The 22,380-nt window shown below is 39.8% G+C and overlaps 1 protein-coding gene across 9 annotated transcripts in view; it reads left to right on the plus strand.

Moving 5' to 3' along the window:
• Positions 1-22,380, plus strand: part of ppfia1 (PTPRF interacting protein alpha 1) — a 76,555-nt gene that overhangs the window by 2,120 nt on the left and 52,055 nt on the right. For all 9 annotated transcript variants that reach the window (XM_078162088.1, XM_078162086.1, XM_078162091.1 and 6 more), the window contains exon 2: positions 7,504-7,773. In XM_078162088.1, the coding sequence (XP_078018214.1) occupies positions 7,504-7,773 (270 nt within the window). The remainder of the gene's footprint in view (positions 1-7,503; positions 7,774-22,380) is intronic.

The raw sequence follows: 22,380 nt of genomic DNA on the forward strand, positions 1-22,380 counted from the left end.
GGTCAACTTGACTGTTTACTCAGGGAAAGTAACTTTATATTTCAGTAGTAGTTTTGGTAATCGGTAAACAGTTTCAGCTGATTTGGTTTAGTTTCCTCTTCCAATTTGTTAATGAACTTGTAATGGCCAGTGCTTAAGTGTCTAAAATGTATGCTGATTATATTTTTTTTCTCACTTCCTTAGGTACATTTTTCAAATCATACTTAACATTTGCAAAACGTTAAGTGCATTTCTTGGAACAGTTAGTAAAAACAGCACCAGGCAATAGAATACCCACAAAGGCTGCAACTTTCTCAAAATCCTTCTTTTATTTCTCAAAAGCAAATAGCCTATTTATGTCAATGTACATGTAAGTACCATCAGAGTGACAAGTCCTTGTGACATTGTTCACAAAACAAGATAGTCAGAATGCTTAGCAATATTGTCAATATAACATTGTACTCTCCAAGTATTTTCTGATATAAACTATGGCTAGGATTTTGATGACAATGATTGAAAATGCACAAGGCTGCACTTTTTCTATATAGCATACCACCCATATTCCAAAAAAAAAGGGATGCTATATAAATAATAACAGAAGGCAATGAATTATAAATCCCTTTTGTCTTAATCTCAATTAAATACAATACAAAGACAAGATATTAAATGTTCAAACTGACAAACGCTATTGTTTTTCGCAAATATACACTCATTCTGAATTTGATATCTGCAGGAAATTACAAAAAAAAGTTGTGACAAAGGTAACAAAAAGACTGCAAAGGTTTGTTAATGCTGCTAGTGAAAGCTGACTGAAATAAGGTGGGAAAGTGTGGTCTGACCGATTTATCAGCTGAACATCGATATCAGCCAATATTTGCCTTGTTTACGGTCATCGGTCAAATAAGATGACATTCACTGATTGCTGTGGCTGATGTTATTCTGTTGTGTACCACCAACTTTGCGCAAGCTAAAAGCAGGGCTTAAAACTAATGCCCACAAACTTCGATTAATGAGCAGGTACAAGAAGAATACAAGGACTGTTTGGCTAATGGGCTCTGTGATCTCACTTTTATCTGAAGAAGAAAAAAAAATGTGAAAGAGTGCTAGCACTAGAGTGGCATGCCTGCAGTCCAGACGTGTTAAAAATGTGTGGTTCATGTAGCCCGAAACACAGCAGGTCTGGAATCTCCAGACCAGGGGTGGGGGAAATTTCCGAATCGTAGATGCATCGAGATTCGGACGTGGATGAATCTGAATCGATTCACAAACGTCCAAATTTCGATTATTTAAATCTGTTAATTAGAGTAATACAGAAGGTTCTAAATAATGCGGAACTAAGAAGCGCGGTACGTGTCATCTCTGGGACACTTTGGGATGCGCACCTGGAGCAGACACGCCGACACGCGCACAGAGGAAAACAAACATGGCTGACCGCCACCCACCTCGCCGTGATAGCTGAACAGCTCCTTCTAATTTAAAAGCAGACGTGTGGAAATACTTCGGCTTCTACAACGTTGACGGCGGAAGCGAACTGGACAAGAGCCACGTTATATGTAAGCTGTGTCGTGCTAAAATAAAATACTTTGGCAACACAACAAACATGAGAAGCCATGTAACTCGATTCCACCTGACGGAGGAGTCAGGGAGACAGTAGGCTGTTGTTGCTGCGGCAACTAGTGGCGCTACTGACCAGAGAACAATCAAGGAAGCAATTAGAAAGCTGCCACCCTCATCTGAAAAGGTGAAGCGAATTACGAAGGCCATCGCGGCATTTATTGCCAAGGATTTGCGTCCTTATTCTGTCTTGGAAAATCAGGGATTTCGAGCACTGCTGCATACACTGGAGCCCAGATACACCATCCCATCCCGACGCTATTTCACCGACACTCTACAACCAAACCAAAACAGAAGTCATGGCCTCGCTGTTGAAGGCAGGTAGGATCGCAGTTACATGTGATGCGTGGACGTCTGTCGCCACCGAATCATTTGTTACTCTAACTATGCATTTTATCTTGTGATTTAAGATACCTGTTGTTACCTTTGGTTCCATACAACGAAGTTGTAACTTTCCAGTTTACAAGCATTTCCATTTATATGTTTAATAAAATATAATGGAAATGAATTCAACTGTTTCTTATGACAAATGCACTGTTTTTAAAAATTGCAAGTGTTGACTGCTTATTCAGTGAGACAAAAAGAAATGTGTGTTGTGAAAAAGTGCATTAATATACATAAATTAAAGATGCATCAATAATCGTTTTATAATCGAATCGTAGCCCCTGAATCGTAATCGTTATCGAATCGTGAGGTGCCCAAAGATTCCCACCCCTATTCCAGACTGATGAGCAACTGAAGTCGTATATCAAGCAAGAATGGGAAATAATTTTACTTTCAAAACTTCAACAGTTAGTGTCCTCAGCTCCCAAACACTTACTGAGTGTTGTAAAAAGAAAAGGTAATGTAACACAGTGGTAAACATGCTCCTGTCCCAACTTTTTTTGAAGGTGTTGCAGGCATTAAATTCAGAATGAGTGTATGTTTACAAAAAACAATAAAGTTATTAGTTTGAATATTAAATATCTCATTTTGTTCTCTCTTCAATCAAATATAGGTTGAGGATTTGAGAATTACTGCATTCCTTTTTTTATTTACATTTTACATAGCAGCCCAACTTTTTTGGAATTGAGTTTTGAATAAACTTTGACAGTACAAAGTTACAAAGTTGCACATTACTGTATTTGGAGATTTATTGCCAGTGGACGGTGGGCCGAACGCGTTTTTCGTGTTGTTGATCGATCTCCATCGATAGAGTACACAGTTTTTTGTGTGTAATATTAAACAATTCTATAGAGTCCAGGAAAATTTGTTGGCAGCTCTGGTTTGATCATATATTTTCACAAACTTGTATTTTAATTGTCACTCTGCTCAGGCAACTTGCGGGATAACTCTAGCTGATGAACCAATCAGATTGTAGTTTAGAGAATATCAACCAATGGCAGACGGCCTTAGGACCCGAAAATGTAAACAGGGAAAACTGACAGCTCCGTCTTTTTTTGACTTATTATTGTGTCCAAATGAACAATTTAATGTAAATATATGGTATATAATCACCATCATCATTAATATATGTATGTAACATGATTGTATAATCTTAGGGTCTACACAAATCCCTTTGCAGGTGCTAAAAATGGCCAGTGTTGTGATTTATTTTTCTATGTATGCCCCCGTTAAGTTTCTTTTATATTGCTGATAATAGCGACAGCCTACAGTCTCTGCGTTGTGTTGTGATAATGATGGTGGACTAACAGCTAACAGTTAGTAACGTCAGTTGACTCCAACAAAGACACACAGATGCTCCGATGTCGATTCAGTGATCACTGTTTATTGCTTACAAGCACTTCGGGGTCTGGGGGATACAAGCCCGGTCTCAGTAAAACTATTTAATATAAATAAAATCATAATCAAAGGAAACTTACAATACTAATAAATGATGTCAACATGACGAAGCTTAATAACCGTTAAATAACAAATTATATGGTCAACAGTCTAACTTTGACCAGGATCAAAGATCATACCTGTCAAGTTTTGGATCTGAAAATAAGGGAAATTTTCCGGCGCCCGCCGCGAGCCGTCCCACCACCCCAACCAAGCTCCAGTATCCCTTACATTTTAAGACAGGTGTACAGGAAATCTAAAATAACCACTTGTCAACCACTTACTAACTACAATTAGGTGATCAGAATCTGATAGGCCTACCTTTGTTGACATTGAAATGCTGTGAACATTCATACGTTATAATACAGGGTTATTATGTTATTATAATACGGGAGATTTACGGGAAAATACTAATACGGGAGGACGGCGGGAAAGAGGGGTAAAATACGGTAGTTTCCTGGCCAAAACGGGAGACTTGACAGCTATGTCAAAGACTTACTATATTACAAATTACATAAAAGACACTATTGATACAGATGAACCAGTACACATTGATAATCACTCTGAATGTCAATATAGTTATAATTAGTAATAAAGTCCCTCTCAGATCAGCTATACATTAATATTTACAGGTTTCCATTTAACAGTCACACACTCACGTGGGGGATACAAGCCCGGTCTGACTTGTTCCCTCGGTGATGGGCTTTATAGCTGCATCGTTACCTTGGATACTGTGTAGCCAAGTATTAAATTTGAAATATAAGATAACAGCATAAAAATATGAAAATAACACAAATACGTACACCTTACAACTATTAAATAAAGGTAAAATTACTGGCAAAATTATATTCTATATTACAAGATGTTGCTATTCGACATAGTGACCATTTAAAGCTCAACTGATGTATTTAATGTAACATGCAAGAGGCATATGTTACATCTGCTTCTCATATTGTTCTAATACTAAACAAAAGAGTAATTGTAATATGTATGTATATATTTCTTAATAATAGACCCTAAACTGACTAGTTTATAAGCTTCTAGAGTCTAATGAATGACCTAATAAACTACAATATACAACAAGTGATGAGTCTGAGTCGTTTTCTCCACTTGATTTGATTTTTTTTTTTTTTAATGTCATCTCATTTACATCAACCCAAACACATGTTTACCTTAGCTAGCACATCTGCAGCTAAGGATGCATCCTGGAAAATATGGAGTGCCGCATGCACGTAGCAGGCAGCACAGCTCCTAATATCATACGGTTTTCAGCCGAAAGTTGGGCAGCATTTGTAAGAAGTTCTTTGGAGTGGGTCAGTTTTGATACTAAAGAAAGCCAAGTTGCAGCAATAGCTGTAGAAAAATATGAGTTAAAGGAAAATGTCTTTGTGTGCCAGCTAATGTTGGCTACCACCGAGAATGTTATATGCAATATGCCAACAGAAGAAACATTGAGAGAGCTTGCAAGAATAAAGAGAGGGCAATACAGCAGATTGGTTTGTACAACATTGTGGTTTTGACTTTGGACAGTACATTCAATTTCAATTTTCATATCATAAATATTCATATATCATACAATGGTGAAGTATTCAGATCCTTTTGTTCAGTAAAAGTACTAATACCATAGTCATCACATAGTTTGATAGATAGTTTGCGTCTGATTTCCTGTCAACTCCATGGTCTCTCGAACCAGCAGGCGAGGATCAAGATGTCACATGTGTCCAGACGATGTGTAACAGCCTTTCAGTCATTCATTCAGTCAGTGGCGAAGATGAAGACGGCCCGTCGATGTCGTCCATGACAGCGGGGCCCGAGCAGTGCAGTCAGGATACTCTGAGCGTTAGCTGGGTTACTCACAGCACAGTCCGTTTATTCCTCAGGTTCTCCTCATCGGAAACTATGAACTGCAGCCTCATTAGTAAGCTGAGTTAGCTGTACTGCGGCTAAAAGTCCGTTCACTTTGCTAGTGATGAATGCTAACAACACATCGGTGGCTAATGAGCTAATACACAACGTGAATAACTGTTCAAAACACTTCAACTAAGTTAACGTTAGAAACGTCTTCAGCTTCTCATGGAAGATACGCAGAAAATGTCCAGGTGAATACTGTCGGTTAGATAGCATAAAGACACAGACTACATACTGTTTACGGTTAACTCCGGTCAATTCCGGTCAACTCCTCTGAGCCGTGTTTACTTCCTATTTGGGCGAATATCATTGGCACACTTCAAGTCAGGTGACGCCATAGCGTTTGCCTGATTTAGTTTATCAAACATAAGTTTAGTTTTCATAAAAATATGATCGAATTGAGACTGCCAACAAACGGAAACTTGTTCAGAAAAAATATATTAAGTTAATGTTAAAAAAGCAGCTACTCTATCGCTGAGGATCGATCATTTCAAAAACAAAAGCAGATAGCGACCTTCAGCCCACCACCTACAGAGATTGGAAAGGATTCACATTAAAGCCTTTTGATTGTTGATGTACCATCTCATTGCAATACAAGAAAGAAAAAAAGACTAGACTCTTTTGCAGCACTGCATAGCACAAAGTTAAAAAGTAAATAAGGCACCCCTAAAGGCCCTGACACACCAAGCAGCCGCCGAAGAGCATCTGTGGCCCTCGTTGCTGTGGTGTGTCCCACACCGTTGGTGCTAGTTGGTGCTAATTGGCTTTTTTGGCAACTGTTGAGCCCATTGGTGAATGAAATGACCCTGATTGTCAGTTCAGCTCAGCGCACGAGAAGAGAAACAGACGCGAGGAAAGTAAACAGAGCTAAAATCAAGAGAGAGTTAGATCAAAACAAACTTGTTACATAAGTTAAGATTATTATTCTTTAGTCATTGAGCTCTTTAGCAGTAACATTTTGTGATGGTTTGTGTTATTGTCTACTGGCTCATGGCAAATACACGTTCTTTCAATGTCTGATTGTGTTGTCAGTATGCTAACTGGCTAACTAGCATCAAGACAGTTTCTCTTTTTGAATTACAATTACACACTACCGCCGTCTGCGGGTGTGGAGAGTTATTTCCTCTCCCTCAGGCGCAGAACGTACGTGATGGTTGGCCATTGGCTGTAGTCTTTGCGGTGTATTCATGTGCAACTTTTTGGCTCAGACACAGTCAGGATAAGGAGATGTAAGAGGGGCTATGGCCAACACCAGTTCTCTGAAGTTGGTTTTATGTGTCTGGGCGTTTTGGGGAATTACAGTGGTTGATGTAACGCTTTACAAATTCCCCTTCATTAGTAAAAGTCAAGATTCACCAGGGAGAAATTCATCAATACAGGACACATTTACAAAATTAGTCAAATAGAAATGTATAGGAAATATGCTTGACAGATTATGACAGCTGGTTTAACCATTTTGCATGTAAAGACTGTGCAATGAACTAAATCTTAGATGTTCTGATGGTTAAGACTATTCAGCAGAGAAACAGGGAAATACATTTGATTACTATGAAATGAGCAACAGCAGATAGTTGTACAAAATCATTTGCATGAATGTGCAAGGATTTACAATTTGCTCAAGATTAAGAAACAGCTTTTATGACACGTGACCAGATGAGGTGGAGGTTGTACAAGTAGTAAAGAACTGTAAATTACCTTGGAGGTGCTTTTTTAAACTTGCCCACTGTCTTCTGTTTTATCTCAGATCTGTCTGCTTTAAATCTTTTTACTTCAAATTTCAATAATGAACCTAAGTTGCAGGAGATGTCATTTATAAAACATCTTTTGGGTTTGAGATAAGACCTGAGACAGCAAACTACAGCCCCCTTTGTTATTCTCAATACACATACACATGAATTGCATTTACACAATTTAATGTTAAAACTTTCTAAGAAAGGAAAACCTGTGTTACACTGGATAATCTATTTAGCTCACTGTAAAGAGTCTAAATATTTTTACTGTCTTAATACTGAAATGTTTGAATTTACCACCTGTATGTGTTGACACCTCTATGCTTTTCCATATCTCCTCTTGTGTTCACAATTCTTGTCTTCCTTCTAACTGAACTGTTTTCCTCTTTTGTTGTCTTCCTTGTACCCACTCTGTCCTTTCCTGACCCACTCTGTCCTTTCCTGGTTGTAGATGATGTGCGAAGTGATGCCCACCATCAGTGAGGCTGAAGGGCCTGGTGGGGGAGGCGGCAGTGGTCGTCGGGGCTCTGGCTCCCCTCTGCAGTCGGACTCAGAGGGTCACTTTGAGTCGCTGATGGTGTCCATGCTGGAGGAGAGGGATCGTCTTCTTGAAACTCTGAGAGAGACTCAGGAGAATCTGGGCTTGACTCAGGGCAAATTGCACGAAGTTAGCCATGAAAGGGACTCACTGCAGCGACAACTTAACACTGCTTTGCCACAGGTAAGTGAGAGAGACATTTTTCATGTTTCAAGGAACACTCAGCTGTAGAGTTTGATGATATGATGTGAACTGTGAGATGATGGAGATTTGTCGGCTGCAGCAGCTGCCCTGGACTAAGCTGTTCCACGCTTTCATCTTGCAAAGGTCAAGACTCGCATTGTAGTGTCTATGCTGGTATTTCACATCATGAACATTGGTAAAGTAAAAATGTCAGAGTGTTTAATGCTGTCAAAGAAAATAAGTACGCATTGCAGTCTTATTTAAATAGAAAGATAACAGTGACCTGCAGAGCACCTGAATGGCTCCTTGTTGCACTGTAGCGGTGGGGGTAAAAAATCAATTAATGCATTGTGATGCAGATGTGGACGATTCTGCATCCATTCACAAATGTCAATAACCGATTGTCTTAATGTTAGTTAATAATGTGATGTTGATGGAATGAAAGAGGCCGAACTGAACTGCAAGGACACTGTAGCAGACGGGCAAATATAAAGCGTGGACACACTAGAGTTATCTTTCCTAACTTAATAATTTATCTTTACAGAAGGCAGCAGTTGCAAGCATGTTTTAATTTAATGTCTAAATAATAACATTTGCAAGATGAACAGTAAGTATATTGTCAGTGTTTTCTGTAGCAACACCCAGAGACTAACGGTAACGGAGCTAATGTAAACAAACAACAGCAGCTGACCATCAAACACTACGGCATTCAACAAATTAAACAAACTCTGGTGAAGAAAATAGCTCTGAAAATTAAAAGTCTAAAAGTAATTCACCTCAAAACCCTACGCCTACTCAGTGTCTTGACTTTCCCCAGAGCTAAAAGTGTAGCAGAGAGTTGGGCTAGGTTAAGGTGTTAGACGGTATGACTGCGGCTGACGCAAAGCATTAAGTTTTAGTTGAATATGCATCCAGTTTATTAAGTTAACACACTGGTTATTATTTTGACATTATAATAAATGAATTGGAGAACCATGGGATGTGCAGACTGTGAGCGCTCATAGCTACAGAGAAAGCAAAGAGGTCTGTAGATTGTGAGGGACCACTGCGTATAAATTGCAGAGCAGATCACACAGTGTTCTAACTCAAAGGATCTCAGCCTTGTGTTGTGTTAAACATCAGATGGTAAGAACTGATATTGAACACACTTTTGGGATGCCAAGGCCTTTCTTTGCAGCTCTGTGTTGTACAGCCAGGAAAACTACATCTAGAGTAAAAACATTCAGACACTGTGTTAGGACTCTGATCCATTTAGCTGACACTTAATGTAGTTTAGAATAAATATATAAAGCTAAACATGTAAAAGTAAAGCGTTGTCATCACTAGCAGTCATGCAGGCTATTGGAGCTTGGTAAGAAATGATGACACTAGTTCTAATACTAGTACCCTTAATACAGGTACCAATAGAGTACTTAATTTGCAGTGTTTATATACTACTTCATTGGATTCCCATCATTTGAATGGTGTGGCATGTAGTATAGCCATGCTTTTTTATGGTTTGGCGGCATCTCAGCTTGTTAGTTAGCACGATCATGGGCCAATCGCACGTTGAATGAAATAAAAAAACTACTGTACATATATACATACTGTATATATTTTTTCCTAGATCCTGGTACAGAAAGTATTAAATGCAGGCATCTCTAGAGTGGAGCCTCAGTACTACTTGGTACTGGGTTATTTTAGTTGATAACTTAAAGGTATCAAATACTGATACCCATTCAGACTGTCAATATTAATTAATTCTCAAATGTTCATATATACAGTTAATAGTAATGGCCTCATTCACGAACCCTTTGTAAATAGAAATTTCTTCTTAAACCCCACTTACACAGTTTTCACATTCTGACACTTAGCAATGTTTTCTTATTTGGGATTTGTTCTCAGGTTAGCACAAAATCTTCACACACACAAGATTTATACACATATATGGACATTTAATGCTGACATGTCTGTGCAGAATAATTGGTTATTACGTTTTTGTTAATTTTACAGTTGTATAATATAACATGTAAATTACTAGGGCTGACCCAAAAAATTTCGTTCGATGGCACAGGATTTGATTGTGAAAAAAAAAATTGAATATTCAGCCTTTGTTTCTCCCGTTTTTTGGGGGGACCTTGAAAGCAACACCATTTCCGACAAGGAAATAGAAAGCCCGACGTGCAATGAATAGAGACCTATTATCCTGCTTGAACACAGACAGCTAAATTCTTTCAACAATGTGGCTCAAAATAATGATAAAATAGATTTTATTGATGTAAAATAATATGCTGATGGTGACATTTTCCACCGGTCCGCTGTGCTCTGAGTCTGGTGTCAGTGACACATGCTGCTCTGAGTCGTGCATCTGTCTGCTTGCGCTGCAGTGCGCGCAGAGGGTTTTAATTTTTAGTGTTAAATCAAAAGTTAAACACTACTTATCAGCAACCGGAAGTGTTTTTTCGTTTGTGAATATTTTTATCTTAATTCTAGGGTTGCAAGAAACTACCTTTTCACCATAATTTGTAAGTTACTAACTTTTTTGGACTTTTTTTTCGCTCAGCACCTTTATTCAGGCTAAAGATATAACGGCTGTCATCCTGTAGACAACCAAATGTTTAGTTTTTTTTAAATTTGCATTTATTTCTTTAAGGAATTAAAGTGTACTCAAGCGGCTGCTGTAGACAATTCTTGTAATTCTAGCAGATTTTGTGCAGCGCTTCCTAGAAGCTAAAAATACACGCCTTGTCTATTTTGACAGAACCACGACATGTTGTACAGTGCAGTTCAAGTTTTCCTGCCAACAGGCACTGCTTGTGAAATAGAGATAAAACATAATAATGAGGATGAATGTATTTTTAATGACTAAAACACAGCCAGAAATCTTTGGTCCATGTTGTTTGTAACTGGACTTTTAATGGTATCAACTTTGTCTGTAGGGTAGAGCACGTCTAAGTAGGAAATAATAAAAAACACAATTAAAACAGACAAAGAAAGAAACATTTAACTATGTACCTTGCTTACTTACATTAGAAACACAAATATCATGGAAAATGACCAAATCAACAAAATCGTCTACAGAATTGTACAGGTTAAACATTCCACCTCTTAAACGCTTCCAGTGTGGTATGATGGCAAACAGAACAAAACTGGTTTGGAGCCAATGGCAACCAGAATGCCATTGCACAGCTGAGCTCGTTGACATTGAGTGATGAGGCAGCAGTCAATGACAGTATAAAACCGTCAAAGCAGTTTTGTCAACAATTGTGGATCACAGCAACCACGAGAGGTCCTTGAACATACAGTCATAAATGTGCACACAACATGTTAGGCTGATTGGTCTGGTAGTTTGTGAGATTTGCTGTGGACAGATCAATACACTCACTTGCACACTTAATCCAGGCAGAGATTAAAAAAAAAAGAAAGTACAAGCATAATTGAAATTCTTTCAACCGCAACATAAGAAATTCTCTTCAGACCTTTTTTTCCCTTCTTCTACAAAATGCTTATAGCGGTGCCTGTCTTGTTATCATTTGATCATGGTTTGAAACATCTGTCTTGCAGCCAGTGAAATAGGTAATCAATTATCATAAATCTATTTCTACACTCTGTATTTATCTTCTTTTCCTTGTGTGTATCCTACAAGTATCTGAGGCTAGCGTGTGTGTGTGTGTGTGTGTGTGTGTGTGTGTGTGTGTTTTCACTTAATTACACTTATCAATTATTTACACTGTGTTTTGAGCTTGTCATTACTGACAGCATTAAAATTGAAAATGTCTTGTTTTTAATGTTTTGGTTATCTATTGCTGGGGAAAGTCTACCTCTACCAGCTTTGCTCTCTTGTTTTCATCCCTTAGGAATGAAAGATTGATGAATGCATTCACATTTTAAACTTGATTCTTTCTCAACCACTAACTTTTAATTTGTAGACTTGATTGAACATTGGATGGAAGGTGAATTGGTGGTGGTAAAGGCACTTTTTGAAGAGTATTTCAATGAAACATATAATTGAAAAATTTAAAAACTAGAGGGGCACAACAAGATCAGCAATTACCCCAAATATCAGCCTGATGACTGCATTGGGATACATTCCTAGCAACCTTAAGAGGAATGAAATTGGTGCAGTCTTAACCTGTAGTGTTGGAGAGAGTCTAGGTCTTCATGCTGTAGTAGGCAGGTAAAGGAGAGGTGCAATTTTCTCTCTCTGTTCCCTCCCTCCTGGTGTGAGTACCCTTCCACTGGAATGCACAAACATTCCAGGGCAGCTTGCTCACACGTCACCAGCTTTGTCAAACTCCAAAGTGCCCTGTCGGATGGTGCTGATTTGCAATTTTTATTTCTTGTTGTTTTTGTTATGTGTTCTGTGTGTAGGCCAAAGAGGTCTAAAGCTTCCAAAGTCAAATGTCATCCTGGGGATAGCTCATTGACAGCAGTTTTAAAGTGTGCACATATAGATTTCTTTAATAGTCCAGTTTTGGGGCCCACGTGTTGTGGCAAAGTCAGTTTCTGTGCTTCTGTGTCAGCCAAGGCTTATAATAGTTTTGCTTGAAGTGGGCTTCTTTGGGTGTGTATTGGTAGTGAATTTCCTGCTGTTTTCTACAACTGCTGTAAAGATTGTTGAGGCCGTAAAAGAGAGAAATGGTAGTAATTAGGCTACATGGCTACTTGTTGCTCCATTCATATGTTTTCCATACACATTTTACCAGTTCAACTGGCAATCATCTAGCAGCATTCTAGGCAACTGCTGTCCTCTCCTACTCGCTTTGCAGTAAAGTAAATGTCAAGAAAAGTACCAGCCAAAACCTTACTCATTAAATATTCTAATGTTCCTTATTTGTCAGTTATTAGCCAGATCCAGTGTGAGAGAGATGAAGGAACTGTCTGAGGCGTAACAAACTTTTTTGCATAGGGGTGTGATTGACCATCAGTAATGGGCGTTGTCATGTCAATGTTTTGTTGTTTTTAGTATTGTAGTGACTGGTGCAGAGAGTAGACTTTGTTTTTTTTTGACGGCTAACATTGTCGTTAATATTCCAGAATTCTGGCCATGTAGAGCAACTGCTGGCCATATGTTTTAAATAGCCATATAATGGCCTACATTTAAACTTCTTAAACTATCTTGAAGATAAGCTAAATTAGGAAAGCATCCTATTGAACAGAGTGACTAATCACAGGCTTAGTAGCAGAGGCAAAGGAGGAAAAGGGGCTTGGTGCGCCCAGATATGTCAGTTGTCGTGTAGCTCCCTGTCAGCAGTCGCCTGGCCATTCAAATCAGAGGCATATTTCACCACACTGCTTATCAAGCCATGCTGCTCCTCTGCTCTGTTCCAATAGATTGTGGAGCTCTGTGTCTGTCTGCTTGTGTGTGTGTATGCATGTATGTCTGTGTTTTTATGTGTCTGCTCATCTCGCTCTCTGTTTAGACACAACTGACAAATATGTGGAAGCATGGGGTGCATATTTTATCATTTATCATAATCAGATCATTTATAATATATCTAATATAGCCTTTATATCATTAATAATAAATTATCAGTGTGTTTTCCTGACAGATTTGCTCGCAGAAAAAAAAAAACAGATGCTGAAACTATTGCTGCAGATTGCGAGCCGCCCGCAGAGCTCTGGGCCGGGGCTGGCGAACCCTAAACTTTGGTGCGGCTTGGTGAACCACCAAACCCGTAACTTACCATCTGGGTCATCGTGATGGAGTGAGGTGTATTTCTGGTCTGTTCTACCAAGAGACCCATGGTGTATTGGAGGTCTTCCTGGAGAAGGTGATCCATTATGCAATTGCCTAACTACACCATTCACACTAAGATAAAGACTGTGACTGCGGTGGATGTGGCGTATGCTCTAAAGAGGAAGGGATGTGCTCTGTACAACTTCAGAGGATAAATAAATCTGTTGGTAATTAATATCTCATCTACATGATATGAGTTTTTATTTAGGTTGTCTTGGCAACTTATGTTATAGGTCACTCAATATGAGGCTACTTAATACACCATTAATGAACATATTTCTTTATTTCTGTATTCTTTATGCAAATTTCTCACTGGGCATTTTGGCTGTTGACATTTTCATCTTCCGGACAACAACAGGTGATACTGGCCAAAAGCCAGTACACCATACCCCATACATACACCAGCTAACATAAACTCTGGTCTGGTTAGGGCTTCTGCCTTTGGGTGCAGTTATACATGGCAATATTAAAATAAAAGTATCTAAAAAGTTTTTATTTTTTTTTAATCAAACGTGAACTAAATGGTAAATTACATTCAGACTAATCAGACAGAAAAGCTCCACTGATACCCCACTACCCTGATTGATATTACAGACTACTAATTAATATTTGATGGGGTGATTTGTAATAGTGGGACATCCTTTGTCGGTGGCTGCATAGTTTTGTTGTTTTTGTGCATACAAAAAATGCTGCTTGTTGTATAGTCCAGCAGCTTACTGTGGACCTAACATTGTAAACTTTGGATGTCGTGTCCTAGAGACTACTGTTCCAAAAGGTTAATGTTTTGTGCTAAAGGGTCTTATCAAGCATTAAGACCAAAAAGCGCAAGGGGCTGTCGCTTCAGGTACAGGTGAGATGATGAAATACAGTCCAGCACGGCTGGTTTTAGTAATGGATCCTATGGCTCATCTCTGTTCTGGTCCTGCAGCTGTGGAGTCCTGACTGAAGTTAGGACCTCAGAATCACTGCCTATCATATACTACAGCCTGAAAATCTTTATCAGACACCACGTTGACACCCAGCAAACTAACATAATTTTGAAAAGGGGGGAAAAACCTCAGGCATTTGTACTGCTGCATCCTCTTTAGGAGGAATGCACTTGCTGTGTTTGAGGACATCTCACTCTTGTCCTTATAGGGTTTTAAGGCACTCATTTCAAGTTGATTTTGACGAAAGCATCTCCAGTGTTTTATAATGCAAAGATCATGAGACTGGGGCCTTATTAGATACCCAAACACTGTAAAGCAGGTTAAAAGACTACAAGAAGCAAGTTTACAACTTTGGAAAGTTATCAAAGTATCAATTATCTTATCCTCTGTCTCCACAGTGACGAGATACACAGCAGAATAACATTCAAGATATAACGTGATTGAGGATTGTGTGCTTGCATGTATTTGAATGGCCAATGCAGTGCTTTGTCTGCAAATCTTTTTCATTTTAAATGAAAGTCAAGATAGGAAGTTCTTCAGCCCTTGAGCCTCTAACATTAAATTTGCCTCATGAGAAGACTAGCTATTGTGCAAGATGAGAAACTGCTGCATGCAGTAAGAACCAAAAGAGGAAGAAAATAGAGGTAGAGACCTCAGTATCGGGGGTGTTGTTTTGGTAACTATTTAGTGTGTTAGGCAAAAAAGACTTCTTCTTTTTGGCAAAAGTCCAAATCTCAACTTGCTGTTTTATAATTTATAAACAAAGTCATGTGTGCAACTTTTTGTGATATTTCGCTTCTTATTTTAAGGGGCCAATTGGCCGCAGTGACCAAATTCTATATTCTGGTCAGTGGCACAATGGCATGAATTGAGAGTGCACAGTGGTAAGACAGAGTGACAAAGACTGACTTGTTCCACACAGTGACATGAAAGTGACAGAGTGCAAGTGTTGCCTTTTGCCAAATGTGAACTGAATTAGTAACCTAAAGGAAGGCGACACAAGACAGTGGAGTGAAGGCTATGTTCCTATACAAGCTTTACAAACAGTCCTTAAATCTGTACAGGATTTCTTTCTGTGAAACTCTATCCTGCAATAACGCATGATGTTGTGTTCGAGAAGCTGATTAGATTAAGAATGCGGTCACCATGTGGCTTCCTGCAGTTTCATTTTATACGGTCCCCTCTTGATACATCTAGATCAGTATACGGTCTTAAAACTGTTGTCTATGGCAAACCAAATTCTAATGGAGTGGTGCAGGAATGTGTCCTTCAGCCCAGAAATTGGTTAACATTTTAGCACTCCCGATTCCCATATCTCAAGTCTCAGTCAGTGGATTTTTTTGAATGGGTTTTTGGTTAGATGCTTGAAAAAAGGTCTGTGGTTAACGTAAGATCAAGAGACTTTCACATTTTGTTCTACAACATAAAATACATAAGTAAATACCCCACTCATAAATTTAGAATCTGTCACTTGCCTTAAAAAAGCTAATAGGTAGCTAAATGAGACTACAGAGCATCACCTCGCCAAACATGGCTTTACATTCTTGTTGTGATGGTAATATTAAAGTTATGCGACCATAGTGTAGTTTTTTCATAGCCTAATGTTAGCTTTTTACTTCTGTCTATTGCATTTATGCTTCAAAAAGTGGTGTTTATTTGTGAAAATTATCTTGCTGAGCAAAACTTGTGAGTATCATAAACTTGTATGACTTGTTATTGTTTGTTTTCTGTAGTAATCTAAAATCCAATGGAAAAATCCCATTGGCTTTTTGTCAAGGGAACAAGGGCAACACTAACTTAAGTGTTGGCCCACAAAAAAGTCATCCCTGCAGCACTCCATAGCCCCTTTTCCACAGCAGGAACCTTTATCAATTATCCGGAATTTTGAAAAACCACTGTGTGTTTCCACCGAAATTACCCGGGTAAAAACACTTTCCCTCAACCCCAAAGTTACCCTGGGAAAAGTACCTAGTAGGGGGGTATGACTTTTCAGATTACCTGGAATTCTTGAGGGGTGGGGCTGTGTGCCGAAGAACACTGATCGGTGGAGCACACGCTTGCAGCGTTCTGCACTTTCTGGTATAAGCAGCCGTCGCAAGCTTTATTTCATTTCTACAAGCTTCCCTTCCTTTGTTTTTTGATCAAGGATGGGTACCGAAACCCGGTACTAAATTAGCCGCGGAGCTAAATTATTGAAGACCGTAGTATTGATAAGCGCTAATGGTATCGGTTCTTTTGTGCCGGCGCTGATCTCCTCTTCACACATCTACACACACACCGATGCGACACGGTAACCGGTGAACAGCCGTGCGGCCACAGTGTAAACAAAGTGAAGACAACTCGAAAATGACTCGATTTGTCCACAGCTACCCTCGTTACTGTAAGTGACATTAAACCTTAGATAGTAAGAAGCCAGGACTTTATCAATACATGTGTTCAGCAAGTATGAACATGTAAACATGCAGACAGCAGTATTCAATATGCTCCGTCCACAGTCTCTCAACCACCGACACTAACGTTATGTTTTACACAAGGACAGCACGCTAGTTCAGCTGATAGCGAATTGTTACTAATAAGCTCAAATGACAGCTGTCTATATGCAGACTAACTTAGTTTGACACTTACCTTAAAATACTTTTAAACTTAGCTGCTGGCTGAGACAAACAGCTGCTCCTCTCTACACCAGCATGTAACCAGCCAAGCTGGCAGAGTCAAATACAGGGCACACGCCGAATCATCTACATCATCACGCTAATTTAAATACATTTTCTGGAACTTGAGGTGCGGTGGAAACGCAAACCACACAGATTGCTTCTTCTCCGGAGCCTTTGTGCTCCACTGTGTCTCAGGTTAACTCGTATTGCAGCAGTGCCTGGATAGTGTGACGTGTGTGGTTGTGCTGCTGCCGTGGTCCTGCCTGATGCCTCCTGCTGCTGTTATCATTAGTCATACTTCTACTGTTATTATACACATACAGTACAGGCCAAAAGTTTGGACACACCTTCTCATTCAATGCGTTTTCTTTATTTTCATGACTATTTACATTGTAGATTCTCACTGAAGGCATCAAAACTTTGAATGAACACGTGGAGTTATGTACTTAACAAAAAAAGGTGAAATAAGTGAAAACATGTTTTATATTCTAGTTTCTTCAAAATAGCCACCCTTTGCTCTGATTACTGCTTTGCACACTCTTGGCATTCTCTCCATGAGCTTCAAGAGGTAGTCACCTGAAATGGTTTTCCAACAGTCTTGAAGGAGTTCCCAGAGGTGTTTAGCACTTGTTGGCCCCTTTGCCTTCACTCTGCGGTCCAGCTCACCCCAAACCATCTCGATTGGGTTCAGGTCCGGTGACTCTGGAGGCTAGGTCATCTGCCGCAACACTCCATCTCTCTCCTTCTTGGTCAAATAGCCCTTACACAGCCTGGAGGTGTGTTTGGGGTCATTGTCCTGTTGAAAAATAAATGATCGTCCAACTAAACGCAAACCGGATGGGATGGCATGTCGCTGCAGGATGCTGTGGTAGCCATGCTGGTTCAGTGTGCCTTCAATTTTGAATAAATCCCCAACAGTGTCACCAGCAAAACACCCCCACACCATCACACCTCCTCCATGCTTCACAGTGGGAACCAGGCATGTGGAATCCATCCGTTCACCTTTTCTGCGTCTCACAAAGACACGGTGGTTGGAACCAAAGATCTCAAATTTGGACTCATCAGACCAAAGCACAGATTTCCACTGGTCTAATGTCCATTCCTTGTGTTTCTTGGCCCAAACAAATCTCTTCTGCTTGTTGCCTCTCCTTAGCAGTGGTTTCCTAGCAGCTATTTGACCATGAAGGCCTGATTCGTGCAGTCTCCTCTTAACAGTTGTTCTAGAGATGGGTCTGCTGCTAGAACTCTGTGTGGCATTCATCTGGTCTCTGATCTGAGCTGCTGTTAACTTGCGATTTCTGAGGCTGGTGACTCGGATGAACTTATCCTCAGAAGCAGAGGTGACTCTTGGTCTTCCTTTCCTGGGTCGGTCCTCATGTGTGCCAGTTTCGTTGTAGCGCTTGATGGTTTTTGCGACTCCACTTGGGGACACATTTAAAGTTTTTGCAATTTTCCGGACTGACTGACCTTCATTTCTTAAAGTAATGATGGCCACTCGTTTTTCTTTAGTTAGCTGATTGGTTCTTGCCATAATATGAATTTTAACAGTTGTCCAATAGGGCTGTCGGCTGTGTATTAACCTGACTTCTGCACAACACAACTGATGGTCCCAACCCCATTGATAAAGCAAGAAATTCCACTAATTAACCCTGATAAGGCACACCTGTGAAGTGGAAACCATTTCAGGTGACTACCTCTTGAAGCTCATGGAGAGAATGCCAAGAGTGTGCAAAGCAGTAATCAGAGCAAAGGGTGGCTATTTTGAAGAAACTAGAATATAAAACATGTTTTCAGTTATTTCACCTTTTTTTGTTAAGTACATAACTCCACATGTGTTCATTCATAGTTTTGATGCCTTCAGTGAGAATCTACAATGTAAATAGTCATGAAAATAAAGAAAACGCATTGAATGAGAAGGTGTGTCCAAACTTTTGGCCTGTACTGTATGATTATTGTCACACATGTATACTATCAGATATTAATATATACTTTCAACATATTGTACCACAGTAGCCAGAACTATAATTATAATATTATTACTTTCATTAATGTTGTTGTAAGCTACTGTCTGTCCTGCGTCTCTGTCTCTGTCTCTCTCTCTCTCTCTTTCTGTCTCATTGTGTCATACGGATTACTGTTTTAATGTTGTAATTTATTATGTTGATCTGTTCTGTACGACATCTATTGCACGTCTGTCCGTCCTGGAAGAGGGATCTCTCCTCAGTTGCTCTTCCTGAGGTTTCTACCATGTTTTTTTCCCCCGTTAAAGGGTTTTTTTGGGGAGTTTTTCCTTATCCGCTGTGAGGGTCCTAAGGACAGAGGGATGTCGTATGCTGTAAAGTCCTGTGAGGCAAATTGTGATTTGTGATATTGGGCTTTATAAATAAAATTGAATTGAATTGAATTACCAGGATTTTTTTTACCCAGGTAAACAAATTCCTGATAATAAAAGTTCCTGGAAATGTTGGTGGAAAAGTACAACACACATGTAGTCAGTAAGCATAAAGTTATACTTTCAGTGTGTTAATTCCAAGGAGAAATTATTGAGCCTTACATTGTGCTATTAATTAGTGTGTCCCCTGTATTTCAAGATCCATCTGTTTTTTCCATTGACGTGAAGTATCTTTCTGCTAGCTCATAGAAGAGGACAATGCCAAATTATTCTCCTGAGTTTTCTCATTACCTGCCTTGTCAGAATGTAGACGTGTTGCACATGTTATAATGGTGTTGTCCAAACGTCCAAAATGCAATTAGGGCTTCTTGATCTCTTCGGCTCACTGTGGCTGTAACTTGTTGGACTACAGAAACATGTAGCTACATTTTAGTTTTAAAACACATAACTGTTGCTACATTTATGCGTAGCTTCCAACCTACGCCAGTGTTTCTGAACCACTAAGACAGAGACCTTTGAAAATGCTGCTGACCCCATTTTAGTTTGAAACCTCCAGGTTTGTGTTTTAGTCTGGATGGGCAGGAACAGATTTTTTAAAGTGATGTTGATGTGGCTTCACATCTGGGTCACACTGCCTGTGTGAGCAGTGCTTGACGGCTACCTCACTGAACTGCTGCGGCTTGCACATGTTCAGTATTCACACAGCCGTTGCTGCTGCAGAGCTACTGCAGAGCTGCCTGCTGCCGTAACCACCGTGTTTCCACAATTAAAAGCTGGTAGTCCACTTATTTATGGAACCGACTCTGACTCTGTTGACAGAGGGCTTTTATTTTAAAACGGAAACAGGAAAGGTTGGGTTAAAAATACAATTTTTCATGTCTATGATGGATACAGACAACTGTAGTGAAAGGGGGTATAATATGATTATTAGAAGACCATTTTCACTGTCCATTTTTGCTGAAAACTGTGCGTCACAGAAAATAATAGTGAGATTCCTATTCTCTAGATGTGCTGCAGCTGAGCAGCGCTGCTCATGTGGTCAGTGTTGTTGTTCTAACCTGTTAACCTGGGCACTGGAAAAAAATACAAGAGGTTCCACGATGCACATGCGCTACTCACACAGGCAGTGTGCCCTGGGCCTAAGAGAATGGCCAGCCTATAATGCTCTTCCTTTGTCACACTGAAAAGTAATTAAGCAAACTACTTACATGGTAAATAAGTTGTTTCTTATACTAATTATGTATAATTGTGGAGTGGAGTGAACTCAAATCATTTAATGTTGTTTGATGGTTAAAGTGTTGTGAGGAAGTTGGGAAGACATAATTTACAATACGTTCATTTATGCAGATGGAGCATTTATGAAAGGAGCAAGAGATGGTGCAAACTAGCATTCAGTCAGCTGCATTAAATTAACTTTGTGTGTGTGTGTGTGTGTGTGTGTGTGTATAGCAGGCTAAGCAGCTCTGAATAGGAGCCATTGTGGTGTCTAATTAGTTTTTGACGGTGAGTCCTCCTCTAGGAGAACAGATGCCCTCTGCACAGTGTCAGATTTCAGCACACGCTATAAGCTTTTAAGAACGGCTAAAGTCATTATGTAGGAGGTAGGCCTATTGGTTCCGATCTCGGTTCCAAATACAGCACAGTCTGATGATGCTAGAAAGAAAAAGAGCTTATTCTTAGCCCTGTTCATCAGTTGCTGTGCTCTGATATGTTGCCAAATTTTGAGATTTTAAATAATATACTGGTACTTTCTAGCAAGACAAGTCAAAAACAATATATTGAGTAAGTCTATGTGTACTTTAGAACAGCTGCAGCTCTATGGTAGAACAAACAGTGCAACAGTATCCAGCAGCAGCCTATAGGGGTGGTAGACATGGCATTAAAAAGCCCACAAACTTAGATTTAGCCTCACCAAGCATGCTGTCAATTGGAGTTGGTTTTACATTCTTGTCCCTACTATTGACATAACAGAAAGGAGCCTCACTGTTTCCTTATCTCCTTCCCTTTTCCAGCGCTGCCAGACCTGCAGTGAAGTCTGTTCTTCTCCTGCAGTTTTTGTTACTTATCTGCCTACAAATTTTAACAATATACAGAATGTAGGAAATATGATATATCTTTTGCCCATATTGTCTTCTCTTGTACATATTGGAACATTAATTATCTTAGTTTTGGTCATTTAAAGGGGCAAAAAGCGAAATCGTTTCACCACTAGGTTTGCTGTTGTGCACTGCCTGTAGACAAAATATGTCATGAGCCACACCTCCCTCTACCTCTGCTCTCCACCCCCCACCCCACTCGCCTCGTCTGTGCAGCTCAGCCGTTAGCCTGGCGGGCTCACGGCTCCAGCTCACGGAGAAGAGTAGGGATGTTAGCGTTAGTTCTTGGAGTTAGCACTAGAGCTACTACGGCTACTGGAATAACTTACAGCTATGGAGCGCTTCTACCAGCTCTTCTAGTCACTGAGCCTCGCCTCCATCTCAGCAAATATATTACATTTATTACAGGGACCATCATCATTGAAGTAGGCAGGGGAATAGGTAAACACAGCCGCCAGGCTGCCCGCCGGGCTACATTTTACAATGCTAATTGCAAATGTTAGCTGGGCTGCCGGGCTACTCACCTAACACAACCGTAACACCTGACTTATTGCTGGGACAGAGCCGCTAATAACTCAAGCTCCGGACATTAAGCCATGCTACAATTGTAACATTAAAGTAAATTGAATCAACATAGCGACATGTGCCTAACGTTACTGTAACACTAATTAAAACAGGCATTTGACTTTATGTTGTACCTGTCCAGGAGAAGAAGAGCTAGCTCCGAGTCAGATTGTAGCTCCTTTAGCTCTCGCAGTGCTCTCCACCTTGGAAATGCAAGGCCGATGTTAATCCGAGTTCTGTCCCTTTTCTTATC

The sequence above is a fragment of the Epinephelus lanceolatus genome, chromosome 2, assembly GCF_041903045.1.
Source record: "Epinephelus lanceolatus isolate andai-2023 chromosome 2, ASM4190304v1, whole genome shotgun sequence".
Lineage (NCBI taxonomy): Eukaryota > Metazoa > Chordata > Actinopteri > Perciformes > Serranidae > Epinephelus > Epinephelus lanceolatus.